At 32.9% G+C, this 15,071-nt stretch overlaps 1 protein-coding gene across 3 annotated transcripts in view; it reads left to right on the top strand.

The window, feature by feature from the left end:
* Window positions 1–2,066: 2,066 nt before the first annotated feature.
* Window positions 2,067–15,071, top strand: part of LOC132734955 (1-phosphatidylinositol 4,5-bisphosphate phosphodiesterase beta-4-like) — a gene marked incomplete at its 5' end in the record, with an annotated part of 92,188 nt that continues 79,183 nt past the window's right edge. For all 3 annotated transcript variants that reach the window (XM_060721854.1, XM_060721853.1, XM_060721852.1), the window contains 4 exon segments: window positions 2,067–2,146; window positions 4,398–4,451; window positions 12,303–12,384; window positions 14,562–14,662. In XM_060721854.1, coding sequence (XP_060577837.1) covers window positions 2,067–2,146; window positions 4,398–4,451; window positions 12,303–12,384; window positions 14,562–14,662 — 317 coding nt within the window.

The following is a 15,071-nucleotide window of genomic DNA, read 5'->3' as shown; positions in this document are numbered from 1 at the left end:
ATTCAACAAATGGGGGGATACTCCTTCATCTGCATATGAGTTGGTTAAATTAACGAAGAACAATAAGTCTGCGAGCAAGTCTCTCGGTTTCAGGTGGCGCAAGCGTTTTAATGACTGCTAATACATGATCACAGTCAGAAAGGGCGAGGGAAAAGGGGCAAATTGTTATGAAGTTTGTGACGTCAGTTGCAAAAGGTTTGCGAGATGTCCGACAAGTTTAATTTCTGCATCTGGTGTAATGCATTCAATTCTGACAAAACAATTTAATTAAAATAATATTTTATTTTATTCATCAGGATATATGCGTATTTACAATAAATAATTGTAGTTACTATTTGTATTACATGTATTTACCCTGGTCCGTCTGATTATAAATGCTAGCCTGTGTTCAGTAGATTTACCGCATAGAATAATTGTCAGTTGATAGAATATGTTTTATTATTATTGATAATCATATTGTTTTAAGTTTACAAATGGAAACTATAAATCAACAATTGAATTAACTTTATAACACTGTCTGTTAAGTGGCGGGATTATTGTGATGTCTCGAACGTCATTTTGTTCAGTCATCAGCGTGCGCCGGATTGTGTACCCCTTGTGAATTATAACTGTCACAGAATTGTTATTTGTAGACATATTATATAGATTTTTTCACTGTAAATTAAGAAGATATTTCCATATCTGTCTCTTGTAAAATCGCAAATTTAAAGATGTGAACAGTAGAGCCACAGTCCACAAACTTTTTAAACAGCCCTCGTAATTGTGTTTTTTTATTTAATTTTTAAATTGTAATGCATTTGTCAGTTTTACATTTACATTTCACTTCATTTGACAAAATATGTGATTTGTTTATCTTAGTGAGGAGCAGAATTGCATTGATTTGTACTATATAATTATGTCCCTCCCAGTACAGTATATAAAAATGTTATTTGTTGAGCTGATAACTGGTGGCTTACTTCAAAGCAAAACGTCTGAAGTGAAAACTAAGTGTTTGATTGATGAGAGAATTGATTGACCCTCTCTTATCTCCGCCTTAGAGTACTTTCTGGTTATCTGGTTGAGAGCTAATTGACATTTTGTGAATTCTAAGTAACTTATGAAGAATGGATAGACATCTTTGCCTTGCATCTAAATGATGAATTTGTAGAGCTTCTGGAACTTCTTAGCCTAAAATCTAGATTAAAATCTGGGCAAATTCAAATGAATCTGAATAAATTCTTGTGTTATTAGAATTTATATGATTTTTTTTTGTATATTGCTTTTATCTCCTGTTTTCATTGAATACATTAGGAGATTTTTGGACAGTTTGAACAAATTGTATCAAAGGTTTGCATTTGAACATATCTTTAGTTAACATTTTAAGATATATTGCTGTAAAAAAGAGAAGTTTCTCTCTGTTTATCAACCAGATAAAAGCAATTCAAACCATTTTGTTGCATACTAGGATTTTTTACTATTTACAACAGCACTAGAAAAATCCTGGAACAACCCCCATGCACCCACCCCATGTACCATAAGTCACATGCATTTAAAAAATATGTCATTTGTGAAGGAAGTTGTTAATTCATATTCATTTAAAAGAAAAAGTACCAACAATCAAAATATCAGTTTTCATTATTTCTTTCTGAAATATGTGTTTATAATATTGAATAAAAGCTCAAATACTGACTGCTCTTGAGTAACTGTTTAGTGCAGCAAGTGTAAGATCCTTGCAGTCTTTAACTAGAGGAAAGTAGAAAAAGAACCTTTGTTGATGAAAATATTATTTTCTATGAAGTAACCTCTAGTGTATAGAACTAAAGATAAGTCAGTCGCTGCTTCATACCCAGATGTAAATAATATTATGTGTTTTTAATAATAATTTATCTAAAATGAGGGCATCTGGTACCAACCTTATCAATTAAAGTGTAGAAATTACTGTGAGACCTTCAACATTAGTGTCACACACTCTCAATAAAAATGAATAAAAACTTTTATGAAAACTTAAAATGTTACTAGTATGTCTGATCTACATTGAAACACATTTGAAGAATTCCTGGTTAGAAATGGATTTTATTTATTTTCAGGCATGGTTTCAAGAGCTTCGAAAATTGACACCCAACACAAAAGCCAACAATATATGTCCAATGTCATCACTGAAAAAACAGTAAGTGTCATTGACTGACTTGATTCAAATGGTGTGACAATGACCTCAGTTGTTAAGTCTTAAACTGCTGAATTTGTCCAATAGATTTGCCCTGCTTTGATTTTGAAACAGTCTACTCAACTTTTAAGAGATTTTAAAAACAAAGTTCAAAAATTGAGCTGCCATTGTTATAGAGCATGGTCACACAGATGTGCTGGTTGGCCTATCTCTGTACAGGTGGCAAAGACTATTCACATCCAGTTCTAACAGGGTAAGGATTAACTCCTTGAACAAAGTGTCAACATATTTGGTGCAGTTTGAACCTGCTTTGAAAAATTTGCTTTGAAATCCCATAAATAAACAGTGCTCACAGTGCCTGTGTGGTCATCAAATCACTTCCCCTCACTGCTGTGGGTTCCATATCTGCCACAGACTGTGGATTCTGTTATTAATTAAATGATATTGCTCCCCCAATGTCTGCCCTTGAACAGGTTAGATGCTCAATTGATTAAAATCAATTAAACTAGTAACAGACACTTTGTAAATATCTACTTGTAAGATATAGCTAGGCAATGGTTAAATGATATTATATTGTAAGTGAGTGTGTTACAGTGATGCTGTAGTATAAATGGTTTTGAGTGACCATTATATGAAGAATCAATACATACACCATGTAAGTGACAAATGTGAATTGCATAACGTTACCCATTAATACTTGTCATACAAATTATTGATATTTATTGCCAGGGATCAAAACATTCCCACTGTAGAATATGACAGCATTAAAAAGATATCAACAAAATTAGTATAATATTTAATTATAAATAGTAAAGAATGTTCTCCCTGGTTTGAAACTCTTCTTGAATATTGATTTGTAAAGATATTAAAGATACTACATTGTTATATCGTATTGCATTATACTTTGACGTCCATAGCTTTTCTAAGAAATTTGAAAAAAATGTTATTAATTTATCGTGTACTTTTCTTTTTCTTTCTTGGGAATCAGCATTTAAATCAAAAGCTTATGTTTTCACATTTCTTGACTTGTCATTTGTTTCCCAAGGTTGCATTGAAGAATGATTCCTGTTGCACTGAGACTTATAAATCTATTTTTAGCAAAGTTATTTTATGTTTAGGCCTTTGTCCAGTATAAATGTGGAAAAGTCAATACATTACTTGCTGTATTTCTGTAAAACAAAACAAACAAAATCCTCACTGCTGTAGGTTCAAATCAGGTCAGGGACTTGGGATTCTTTTTCATTTGAGGAAGCTATCCAGCAAGCTTTAGAAAGGTTGGTGGTTCTATGCAGGTGCAGCATTTTTGCTTGAAATCATGTAAGAGGGAGGGAGGGCCTTATAAGATCTTCGGTTGAAAGGAATGGTGGCACTATGACTTAAACTTGTATCACAACAATCTTTTGAGTAAAAAGCATTCAATATTTAACACTATAAAGTATTGGAATCATGGTTTTGAAGAACCAGAAAAATATAACACCCGCACTGAGATGAAGTATTGGCAATATTTTACAGCTGCCACACAGCACGCAACACCTGCTGCTTTAAATTATCACCATCTTGGCTCTAAATACAGTTAGATTTATAAGTAAAAACCATAATATGCAAACATTATATATAGTCATATGAAGTTATTTAAAACAGACTTTGAAAGTAAAAGAAAACTTAACCTACTTTTATAATAGAGTCAGATCTACATGTATATAATAGAACAGTCAATATAAATGTGTAGTTGATAAGATGTAAATTTAATTAGCATTGCATGAGTGAAACCTTAATCAGTCATTAAGTTTCCTTTTACAGCAACTGAGCTCAATTATCCAATATATAGGCAATTTAAGCAACAAATTTATCTTTATTTTCCAAGTATAGTCAAATCTGTTCTATTTTTGTACTGTCTGAAGAAAAGGATTTCCGTTTGAAGAATGTATTCAGTCTGACATTGAATATTTGAATACTTACTCAGCATTGTTTATTAAAACAAATATGCTGTTCATTAATGAATAGCATTTCGTTCCAGATCATATGCCAAATTTCCAAACACATAAATCTGTAATAAAAGGTTTTTTTAGCTCCACTTTCAGATGTCCACAATTTCTTTAAGCAACATCTTCCCAAAAACACTTTTATAGATTTTGACCAACCAAGACATTATATATGGTTCCATTCTAAATACTTTTTAAGTATAAAAAAGGTATAGGGGCTTTCAAGATCATAAAAAAAATGTTGTATAGTATATATCTGTTGTTTATTTCAGTTGGATGAAGCTGTGTTTTATGGTGAATCCAAGTGGGAAAATACCAGTTCGAAGGTAAGAAAAATAAGTACAGGTTAGATCTTTTTACTATGACCAGAAATCTCATAGAAGTAGAAAAAAGAACAGGTAAAGTAAAAAGCCCACACCCTTCCAATCTGTCCTCACATAAAGCTATTTTAAATAATGATTGCTTTTGAGATGAATATAAATAATGTTGGTCAGTTGGTCCACTTCATGGTTTCCAGATGATAACTTAAGATTGGAATGAGTTATTGTAATCAAACTTGGTATATAGCAACCTTAGATGGAAACCCCAGTTGAGATTGCTTGGGATTGGGATTGCTTTTGGACCCCTTGGGTACAAAATCAAAGTCACTGTTACTAAAAATAGAAAAAGGTTTCCAGACAATAACTAGAGTTGGGAATGAGATATTGTAATCAAACTTGGTGTATAGCAACCTTATATGTGGCTCTGGTTTGGATTGCTTTTGGACTTGTTATGTCAAGGTCACTGTTTTAAGAAATAGAAAAATGGTTTCTGGACAATAATAAGAGCCAGAAAAGAGATATTGTAATCAAATTTGGTATATCATAAGCTTTATGAAGACCCCGGTTGGGATTGCTTTTTGACCCCCTGTGGTCAAGGTCATGGTCAATATCACTGTTACTAAAAATAGAAAAATGGTTTCTGGACAATATTTGAGTTAGGAATGAGATATTGCAATGGTAATGGGTATATAGTAAAGATAATTATATGAACCAGATTGGGATTACTCTTTGAAACCACAGGGTTCAAAGTCAGTGTTACTTAATTTAGTAAAATGGTTTCCGGACAATAACTAGAGTTAGGAATGGGATATTGTAATCAAACTTGGTATATAACAAGCCTTTTTCAGGAATCTGGTTCTGATTGCTTTTGGTTTTGGAACCCCCCTGGGGTCAAGGTCACTGTTACTAAAAATAGAAAAATGGTTTCCAGGAGATTTCTAGAGTTAGAAATGAGATATTGTAATCAAACTTGGTATATAGCAAGCCTTTATAAAAACCCCGATAGTGATTGCTTTTGAACCCCCTGGGATCAAGGTCAAGGTCATTGTTACTGAATAGAAAAATGGTTTAAGGTTGACAATGAGACATTGTAATCAAACTTGGTACATAGCAAGCTTATATAGCAAGCTTTTATAAAGACCCTGGTAGGGATTGCTTTTGGACACCCTGTTCATATAGCAAGCCTATGTAAAGATCTTGCTTAGGATTGCCATAAGTTGTCCATGGCATCGAGGTCAAGGTCCCTGTTATGATTTGCGATAGGTTTAATTGAACAGAAAAAAAGAGCAAAAAATCTTGACATATATGATGAAAATTATAGAGCATTTTGGTTAATTTAGCTCTGTTTAAGATCATCTGTTTCAATGAAAGGTTGAGCTATTATGATAGCTGAAGTGACATCATCATTGTCATTGTTGTCCTGCAGAAACAATTTAAATGGTATAAATATGTCACTGGGAATATTTGCTTATCCTCACATTTAAGAGGCAGTGGAAAGAAAAGGGCATTATTCTGAAAGCTGTATTTTTTAGAACTGCCACTTTTTAACTTAGATTTTTTGTCAAATTTTTAACATATTAAACAGAATGATTTCCAAACTGTAAAACGTATGTGGAACATGAAACTTGGAATACTTGTTGATCATGACAAGGCACACCTGTTAGACAAGGGGAATTATTCTAGAAGAATTATTATTTGGAGTTTTGCCCCTTCACACCCAAAGTGGTGCTCCTGTTTTTTGGTTTGTTTTTTTTTTCTTCAAAATATATAGATTGTGGTATGAATAGGCTAAAGTGATTTTGATCCATAATAGACTTAGGTCTGTAATACTATTATTATGTTGATATTATTAAGTATCATAAGAATTATTTATAGTTATTGTTTGTTAGTGTGAGATACATGATCTGATATTTATATATAGCAGATAATGAAATATTATTCATCTTATAAATATTCATACTAAATCCATAATAAATAGTAAATACAACTGTAAGAAAAGTGTTTGATGAATTTATAAGATTTACATATTACACTTAACATGTTGCTGCACCCTTAATATGAATAGAATATCAGATAATATCAGCATGGCTGTCACAATGAAGTTTTTTGTACAAAGCTTTACACACAAAAAAGATATTTTTAATAATGTGTCAACATGTAAATAATGAAAAATGTTTTAAAAAATCGCAGAACTAATATTCCGTATGACTACTTTGATGGGAAAATAAGGCATAGACCTAAATGTTGATTGCTTCATTTCAAATTAGTTCAGCAGGAATTCAGTTGAGGAAAGGTTAAGATTGAACTATGCTGATTAATTTGTCTTATACTAGAAGATATATTTTGACAATACTGTACAAAATTTGTGAACATTCTGCCTGGAAAATCAGATTTGCATCGATTTTTTCATGGTAATTAGCCAAGTGGGAAGGCTGAATTTAATTATGCAACTGATGTTGAGCAATGTTTTTTTCTGCATCAAATAGAAATGTAATTAAAATTGAGAGCTTGTTTGTTTATTTGACAGAGACAATTTTCTTTAAGGGAAACTTGCTCTTGGCTAGGGAAGAGTAGACTAGAAAGAAAAAAAAGAAAATATTAACATTGGTTTTCAATGAAAAAGAAAATTCTTATTGATTATTGTGTGTTGGGGAATGGATTAGGTTAGTTAAAGTATTTTTATATGCTCAGAGAAGTTTGATAGCAATGTGTAAATTACTTTCTTTGTTCACCTCACAATATTTTACCTTTAAATACTATTTCATAATTTTCATGAAAACTAGCATGAATCTAGAGGCATGCTGCTTATTATACAAGTTAATTCTAATGAAGCCAATTAAAATGTTTGACTGATAAAGTATACTTGTAATTTCCACTTTTACACAAAAGTAAACCTAAAATAATTAATAACAAACATGGATTGCAGAAAACACATGGTCAGTAAAAAACGTCTATTTACAAACATACTGTTATGTTTAAAAATGACTGTATTAAACCGAATCCTCTGAAAACTGTTTTTTTGGAGTCTAATGTATAATGAAATAATATTTCAGAGAGAGGCTTTAAAATTAAAAAACAAAGTGGCATTTAGAAAATAATTATTGAAGGTTATAACAGACAAACAAAGATTCCAATTGTTTAGGGCTTTCATTTCTGTTACTAGTATTTGAATTGTTTAAAAGTCATATGTGGCTTTAATTAATATTGATATGAGAGGAAAATTAATAGTTTTGTTCTGTTTTCAAATCAGCAAGAGTTGTGCAATTTAAATTGTTGAAAAAGATTTTTGTCCTAGCATCAAATCATGCAAGTTTTTGCTTTAATTATCATCTCTTGAAAATGTTTTGTGTCATTTATCAAATTTGGAAGAATTGTATTGATATGGTTTGTTGGGGAAGTGTTACTTTACTGTAGCATGTTTCATAGGGAATAACATCTGAGAGGAGCATGTAGAGGTATTCCTGATATGATTAATTCAAGACTTGCTGTGCATATATTATTCTGTGCTATATCAAATTAATTTCTTTGGGAGTTGAAAACAGGGGGAAAGCACAAAGAAGATCATAGGAACTTGTGTTAAAACGGTGCTTATGTTGTCAACAGCCGTTGACTATTTCTTCCTTGTTATAAATCTAGCTAAGATTGTTGCAGTTTGATGCATTAACTTTCTTTTATCAAAATATACTAAGGCTTATAAGGCTAGTTCATAGACAAAACAATTTCAATGAGACCTTTCAAATATTTGGTGTATTTAATGCTTCATGTTTTAGTGGTTTAGGTCGCTGACTTCAAACCACTTGCCCATGAAAACTATAGGTTCAAATCCCGCCGGGAACTTTTGGATTCTGTCAAGCTAGTCAATGGAAGGTCTGTTCTTCATCAGGTGTCTGCTTGTGCCTTAAATAATGCATGATAAGGCACCTGAGGTTTTCCTTACTGAACAGTCACTAGTTCATCTTTACAATGTCAGTGTTACTTGAAATCCATCAAAGCAAATAAAACAAATTAAACCACAAATAATCTGGCCTTTCTTACGAAATGTGGTTATAATCTTTGAATAATCTGCGCATGCTTTGAGAATATTGTCATTGATTACACATTCATTTATGCACATTTCACCATGAAATAGCATAGGATTTCTTCAAGATTGTGTTGTTTTCAGACAGCTTTTATACACTGTGAATAAATGCATAAATCTTAAGCTTAACACATTTCTTATTGATATGGTATTCAGTACATTTAAACATTCTTGAAAAATTGAAATGTGGGAATACTGGCAATACACTAGGTGACTTTAACTGGAGTGTCAGTATCATTGAAAATTGTTCAACATAGCTATGATATATCTAATTCTTTCAGTTTCATATTTTAGCTCACTGGCATTTAAAAAAAAAAAAGATGACCCTTTTTCATAGGTTTAAGCTCTTGAGCATTTGTGATGGCAGTGTGTCTGATGTCTCTCATAAGAAGTCCCTCGTTATCCACAATTTCTTTAAACATTGGAATATCTACAAAAGTGACATAAATCATGCAATCAGCTCTGGTCAAAGTTGGTCCTGCCCCAGGGGACACTTGCTTTCTATAGACTTGTATAGTAAAAATACTTCAAAGACTTCTCCAGATAAACTACAATGTTTAGAACTGATATATTTGGCATGAAACATTATGTTGTAGTTCTCTACAAAAGTTATACAAATCATGCTGGGTCTCTTGAATGATAGTTCAATGCCAAGAGCTTAGGTATTTTGTTATCATGCATTTAGTAGCAAAATGACAAATGTATAAAAAAAACATGCGGAATGGGGAAAAAAATGACATACCATAATTATGTAACCTCATTAGTGACTTTAATATTGAAAAATATTAAAGTCATAACCTTCTCTAGCAATATATCTCAGGTAAGCTATTCAGGATCATCATGGCCCTCTTCATAGGTTATAATGATAACACAGTTGTTTCAGCCTTGTCAAGGTTATGGGTCACATGGCTCTTCAGTTATTGAGCAGAAACAGGTCTCACTTTCAAGGTCACTTTGATCGAACCTGATTCCCTATTCAGTTAGTAAATGTTTAGAATTTTCCTCTAAAAATGATGAATAGTTTTGTTCATATTGAAAGATGGGTGAAAGATGAAGTCTGTTTAAGATATATAGCATGGTAAAGGATAAATTCCTGATCAATTGTCATGCCGTCTTATCACTGTATGTAAATGATGCAGACTATACATAAGAGTAACTTCAATAGGCATAACTGTCTTAACATTCTTCCAATGATATTTTGATGTGAACTCTGACAGAGTGTTTGTGTGTGTGTCAGATTTATGTCTGGAATTACCTTTTTATATTCAAATTAATAAATAGAGAAAGGAAACATTGCTGGTTGATTTAGCTAACATCATTAATTTACATGATAAGTTACACAAAGAAAGCAGATTTCAGGTTGAGGTATATCACCATGTCATAGCCCTGGTTAGTATGTCTGATTATGTCCAGATTTGAGATATGTTTTAAGTGATTAATCTGTGATTTCTATTAAATACCTCCAGAGTTGCACTTCTTGGGCACATGTGGATTTATGTTGCCATCTTTGAAAAGAACTTTGCAGGTCTATCCCAACAGTGTTGTAAATCAAGGATTAAGTCAGTGCTTGACTCATAGATTGCATGAATGTTAATTTCGTAAGTTTTTACAGTAATTCAGTAAGAGGGCAAGTAAAACTTGAAAATAATTCCTCAGAAAATTGTTCAGGTTTTCCCCAGAGGTATTTACAGACTTCAATACATTAAAATCATGAGAACTAGAAGACAAAGGCAAGACACATATTGTTAACCATATCTTGGTCCTCTTAACTTAAAGCATTGTTGTAATGCAGGGGTCAGCATTGTTGTAATGCAGGGGATCTATGGTTTGATCCATAGGCAAAGCTTAATTTCTCAATGCTCCCCGAATGGTGAGCATATAGTTGCCGTTTTGTCTGTCTGTCTGTCCGTCCATCTGTCTGCTCTCATGGGACAGTAATAATGTGGCTAGAGGGACAATGGGTAACTGTTCTTTCTGTTTGATGTCATTCATTCCGTAATTTGCTTTTATGTGGCTATTTTCTTTTGTGTGGCTAAAAAGAACAATAGAGAGAAAAATAGAGTAGCCACTTTATTACTGTCCCGTTGGAACGTCTGTCCGTCCGCTATTCTTGTCCGGGACATGACTTTGAAACAACAAGAGATATCAACATGAAACTTTGTACGTAGATAGATGTCATTGAGTAGAAGTGCAGTGCAAGAGAACCATAACTCTGTCTTGGCTTATTTTGAAATTATTTCCCTTTGTTCATTTTTACACTTTGAACTTTGTCCGGGACATAACTGTAAAACTATAAGAGATATCAACATGAAACATTGTAGGTTGATAGATCTCATTGAGTATAAGGGCAGTGTAAAAGAACCATAACTCTGTTTTACCTTATTTTTGAGTTATTGCCCTTTGTTCATTTTACACTTTGAACTTTGTCCGGGACATAACTCTGAAACCCTAAGAGATATAAACATGAAACTTTGTAGGTAGATAGATCTCATTGAGTAGAAGTGCAGTGCAAGAGAACCATAACTCTGTCTTGGCTTATTTTGAAATTATTTCCCTTTGTTCATTTTTACACTTTGAACTTTGTCCGGGACATAACTGTAAAACTATAAGAGATATAAACATGAAACTTTATAGGTAGATAGATCTCATTGGGTAGAAGTGCAGTGCAAAAGAATCATAACTCTGCCTTGCTGAATTTAGGTTATAGTAATTGCCCTTTGTTCATTTTTACGCTTTGAACTTTGTCTGTCACATAACTCTGACACTACAAGAGGTATACTTACCTGTGTCCAAAACCAATTCGGGGTGCATCACCCGGTTCAACCGGTTCTTGTCTTTTACATTTGCTGATTTGACTAGTATTTGGTCAATTGGGGAAAAATTGGTAATTTCTGGTCATTTATCCAGTAAAGCTTGTTATGTACACTGACAGCCAAGATCTGACCAAACATGTGTTAAAATGTGCATAAAAACCAGATGAACAAACATGAAAAGAAAGAACCAAAAAATCAAACTTAATCATTTGAAATGACTTTTAAGAAAGACTTACATACTAAACTGATGGCCATGTTAAACAGAAGACTATCAAAGAAATGTTCATTCAATTTATCTTATTAAATGATGCATAAACCAAGATAAGACTCTGACATATCTGTGTGTCTAGTACAAATTTATAGTTGGTTGTGAGTATATAAAATAATCCATGATTAATATGTACAAATGGGAGATAGTTTGTTAGGGTAGCGGGGATTAGAGATGTCACATGGTAATCATAGTGATTGTAGTTTATTAACATATGTCTCACACTGGGGGATACTACAGACATTGTTATATTGATGGGTGTGAGATGGAGGAACTTTATATAGCAGTAGATGACAGATATATAGATTTTATACTCCCACTATATGTGTTATAGAATTAACAGACTACTGATTCTATTATGATCACACTATATATATGTGCACGAAAAATCTTATAAAGATAATGTGATAAAATAAATAGACAAGCTAATGATTTTATGTTTTCCAAGAAAAAGTTACAATTCAGAAAAGAATATTGAGTTAATTATATTCATGCTTTGTAAATTTTAGATAAAAGAATTCACTTAGTAACTACACAGATTTGTAATTTTATGATTATATAAATGTTCATAGAACTTGATTATTTTTTCAAGAAGTATTTTATTGACAAATTTCTTTTGTTTTTATCAATATTTGAAATACTTATTTGAAAATGTGCTTATTTTTAACCTTTAAAGAAAACTTTGTGTTTTATTGCAGTATTACTCGAACATTTGCATCAGGCAGAACAGAAAAGATGATTATGCAGTCATTGAAAGATTTAGGGCTTCCAGGGGGAAAGGTTAGAATTACAAACATTGTATTACTTCTTAGTAAAGATGTCTGTGTCTGACAACAAGAAAAAAAAATCTCTTTTAAGGATGTGAAAATATTTCGACAAAACATGATTGTGTCTTGTATGAATTATACATGTCAGCTTATGAAATAAAGGAGAGAGAAACAAAATCGTATAAGAACATCCAAAAACACAATATTAGAAATGTTTGACTGAGTGTTGAGAATTATGAAAATGGTGAAATTCTAGATTTAGAACATCTGCAGGTGATGTGTTCATACTTATGAAACACACCTAGTGTTCATTATGATAAATATAGAATAACATGCTACTGTCTTGTGATATCAATTTTATCAGGCGAGGCTGATATGGACTATAAAGGGCGAGGATTGCCAAGCCCCTTCTGCCCATACCAGCCGAGCCTGATAAAATTGATATCAAAAGACAGTAGCATGTGTTTCTATTTATCATGTAACACATAAAACTGTCAAAATTACAAAATAATCTACTTTTAAATAGCGAATTTCATAGAAAACGGCATTTTTGTGTCGCCTCTACGGAGTAGTGGCGACATATAGGGATCACTTCTCTGTCGTCTGTCTGTCCGTCCGTCACAAAACTTGTCCGGACTACTCCTCATAAACTACAGGTGCAATTTCATCCAAACTTTACAGGAATGATCAGTACCAAGTCTAGTTGTGCATATTGTCAGCATTTTCCGGTTCAATGATTTTTGTAAGAGTTATGGCCCTTTAATAATTTTTATTTTTAGAGTTTGTTCGGACTACTTCTCTTATACCACTAATGCAATTTTAATGAAACTTTACAGGATTGATCTGTAGCTCAAGTCCTTGCGCATATTGCATGGGTTTTCCAGTTGAATGTTTTTTGGCCGAGTTATGGCCCTTTGATAAAAAAGTGTTTTTTTTCTGTGTGTTGCCAGATACACAATATAAGAATCTTACACCGGCTGCCGGTACAGACCGGAATATCTAGCTCGAGGGTGACTGTTTACAGCAGTAACGAGGCTGTGCCGAGTTTCCGCTAAACAGTTACCCGAGAGCTAGATATTCCCATCTGTACCGACAGCCGGTGTCAATTGTTTTCGGAACAAAAATTGTGAAAACTGATATTCTCATTACACACTTTTTTCTTATAGTAGCGTATGAACATACAACTTCATTCGTAACGGAAAAATGACGTCATCTTAAGAACGCGATTCATTCATAAAAGGCGGGCGTCAGTGACGTCATTTAAAGCACACACTTGTCTTACATGGGGGGTGCAAGACAGAGTTTTCTGGCACCGGTGTAAACGGTAGATTATCCTGTCTGAGATGCAAGAAAAGCTTGTCCGCACTACTCCTCATAAACTACTGGTGCAATTTTATCCAAACTTTACAGGAATGATCAGTACCAAGTCTAGTTTTGCACTGTCCGTCTGTCACAAAACTTGTCCCAACATGAAATTGGCCATCATTAGGCGACACATGTGATCACTGATCGCTCTTGTTTCTTTCGACACGAGATTATTTCCTGTGATAAAGGATACAACAGAATGTAATACGATAAATTCTTAAAGTAAAAATTCACAAGTTCTCAAAGAAAATCGTCTATCCTGTTTGTTATGATTACATGACTTGTATAGTATGACGTGAACATCGATGATGTCATTTGCAATATAAATTATGATGTCACTTCATTTAGTTGGTGCTTAACTATTCACTATCTAATTTATTCGTATATGAAATTGAAATAATAAATAAATAAATAATCGCATCTTGATTCAAGACTTGTAAAGGTATGAGATTACATTGTAGAAATCACATGCTGATGAAAATGAGAATAATTATTAGCAATTGAAAAAAGTCGGTTAAAATGGGCGGGACTTGTTTTTGATATCAGGTTACTGACTCGATATCAAAAATAATTATCAGACAAGTGTTATCGGGCAGTTACCATAGCAGTTGCATGATAAACATAGAAAATGCGTCCTTGGTTTGCACTTGAGGTTTAGTAAACTTAAGATTGAGTGAATTTGATGTTTGAACATCTTTGGCATTGACTTAATTTAAACCTTTCAAACTAGAGAAAATTAATAATTTTATCAAAATTCAATAAATCTGATTATACACAGATTGAGCATGTTAAGGGTTAATGAAATTCTGTTGTGTTTGATTTCAGTGTGAGGAGATTGAAATATCAGCATTCACATTTGAGAAATTTTATGAATTATATCACAAGATATGTCCACGTACTGATATAGAGGATCTGTTCAAAGAATGGTAGGTATCAGCTCTTTACGTTTTATTTTTTGCTAGCTCCATCAAACAAGCTTACAGAATGTCAGTGGTTCTACTCAGGTGCCCGATCATACCTGAAATAATGCACGGAAGGCATCTGCCAATAGTAAAAGTTGGAACGTCCCCATATGACCTATACTCTGTCGATGTGACGTAAAACCAAATCAAACAAACAAAAACTCCTTCAAATATGACAGAAAGTTGACATAACTACATGAAGTAGATTTCTGTTTTCAAGTGGCTAAGGTGTTGGTACTTCCAATGACTTGAGCCTAGTTACTATGTTTCAGTCTAGTCATAGGGGTTGTGTTGTTTTGATATGAGGTTAGTAGCTTGCTAAATTGGAATAATTTATATATTTGTAGACTTGTCCTGAATTTGGATCAGTGTA

Source organism: Ruditapes philippinarum, unplaced genomic scaffold (assembly GCF_026571515.1).
Source record: "Ruditapes philippinarum isolate M1 unplaced genomic scaffold, ASM2657151v2 ctg150_1_1_1_1, whole genome shotgun sequence".
Lineage (NCBI taxonomy): Eukaryota > Metazoa > Mollusca > Bivalvia > Venerida > Veneridae > Ruditapes > Ruditapes philippinarum.
The sequence above is the reverse complement of the archived record's forward strand: the minus strand, read 5'-3'. Positions and strand labels throughout refer to the sequence as shown.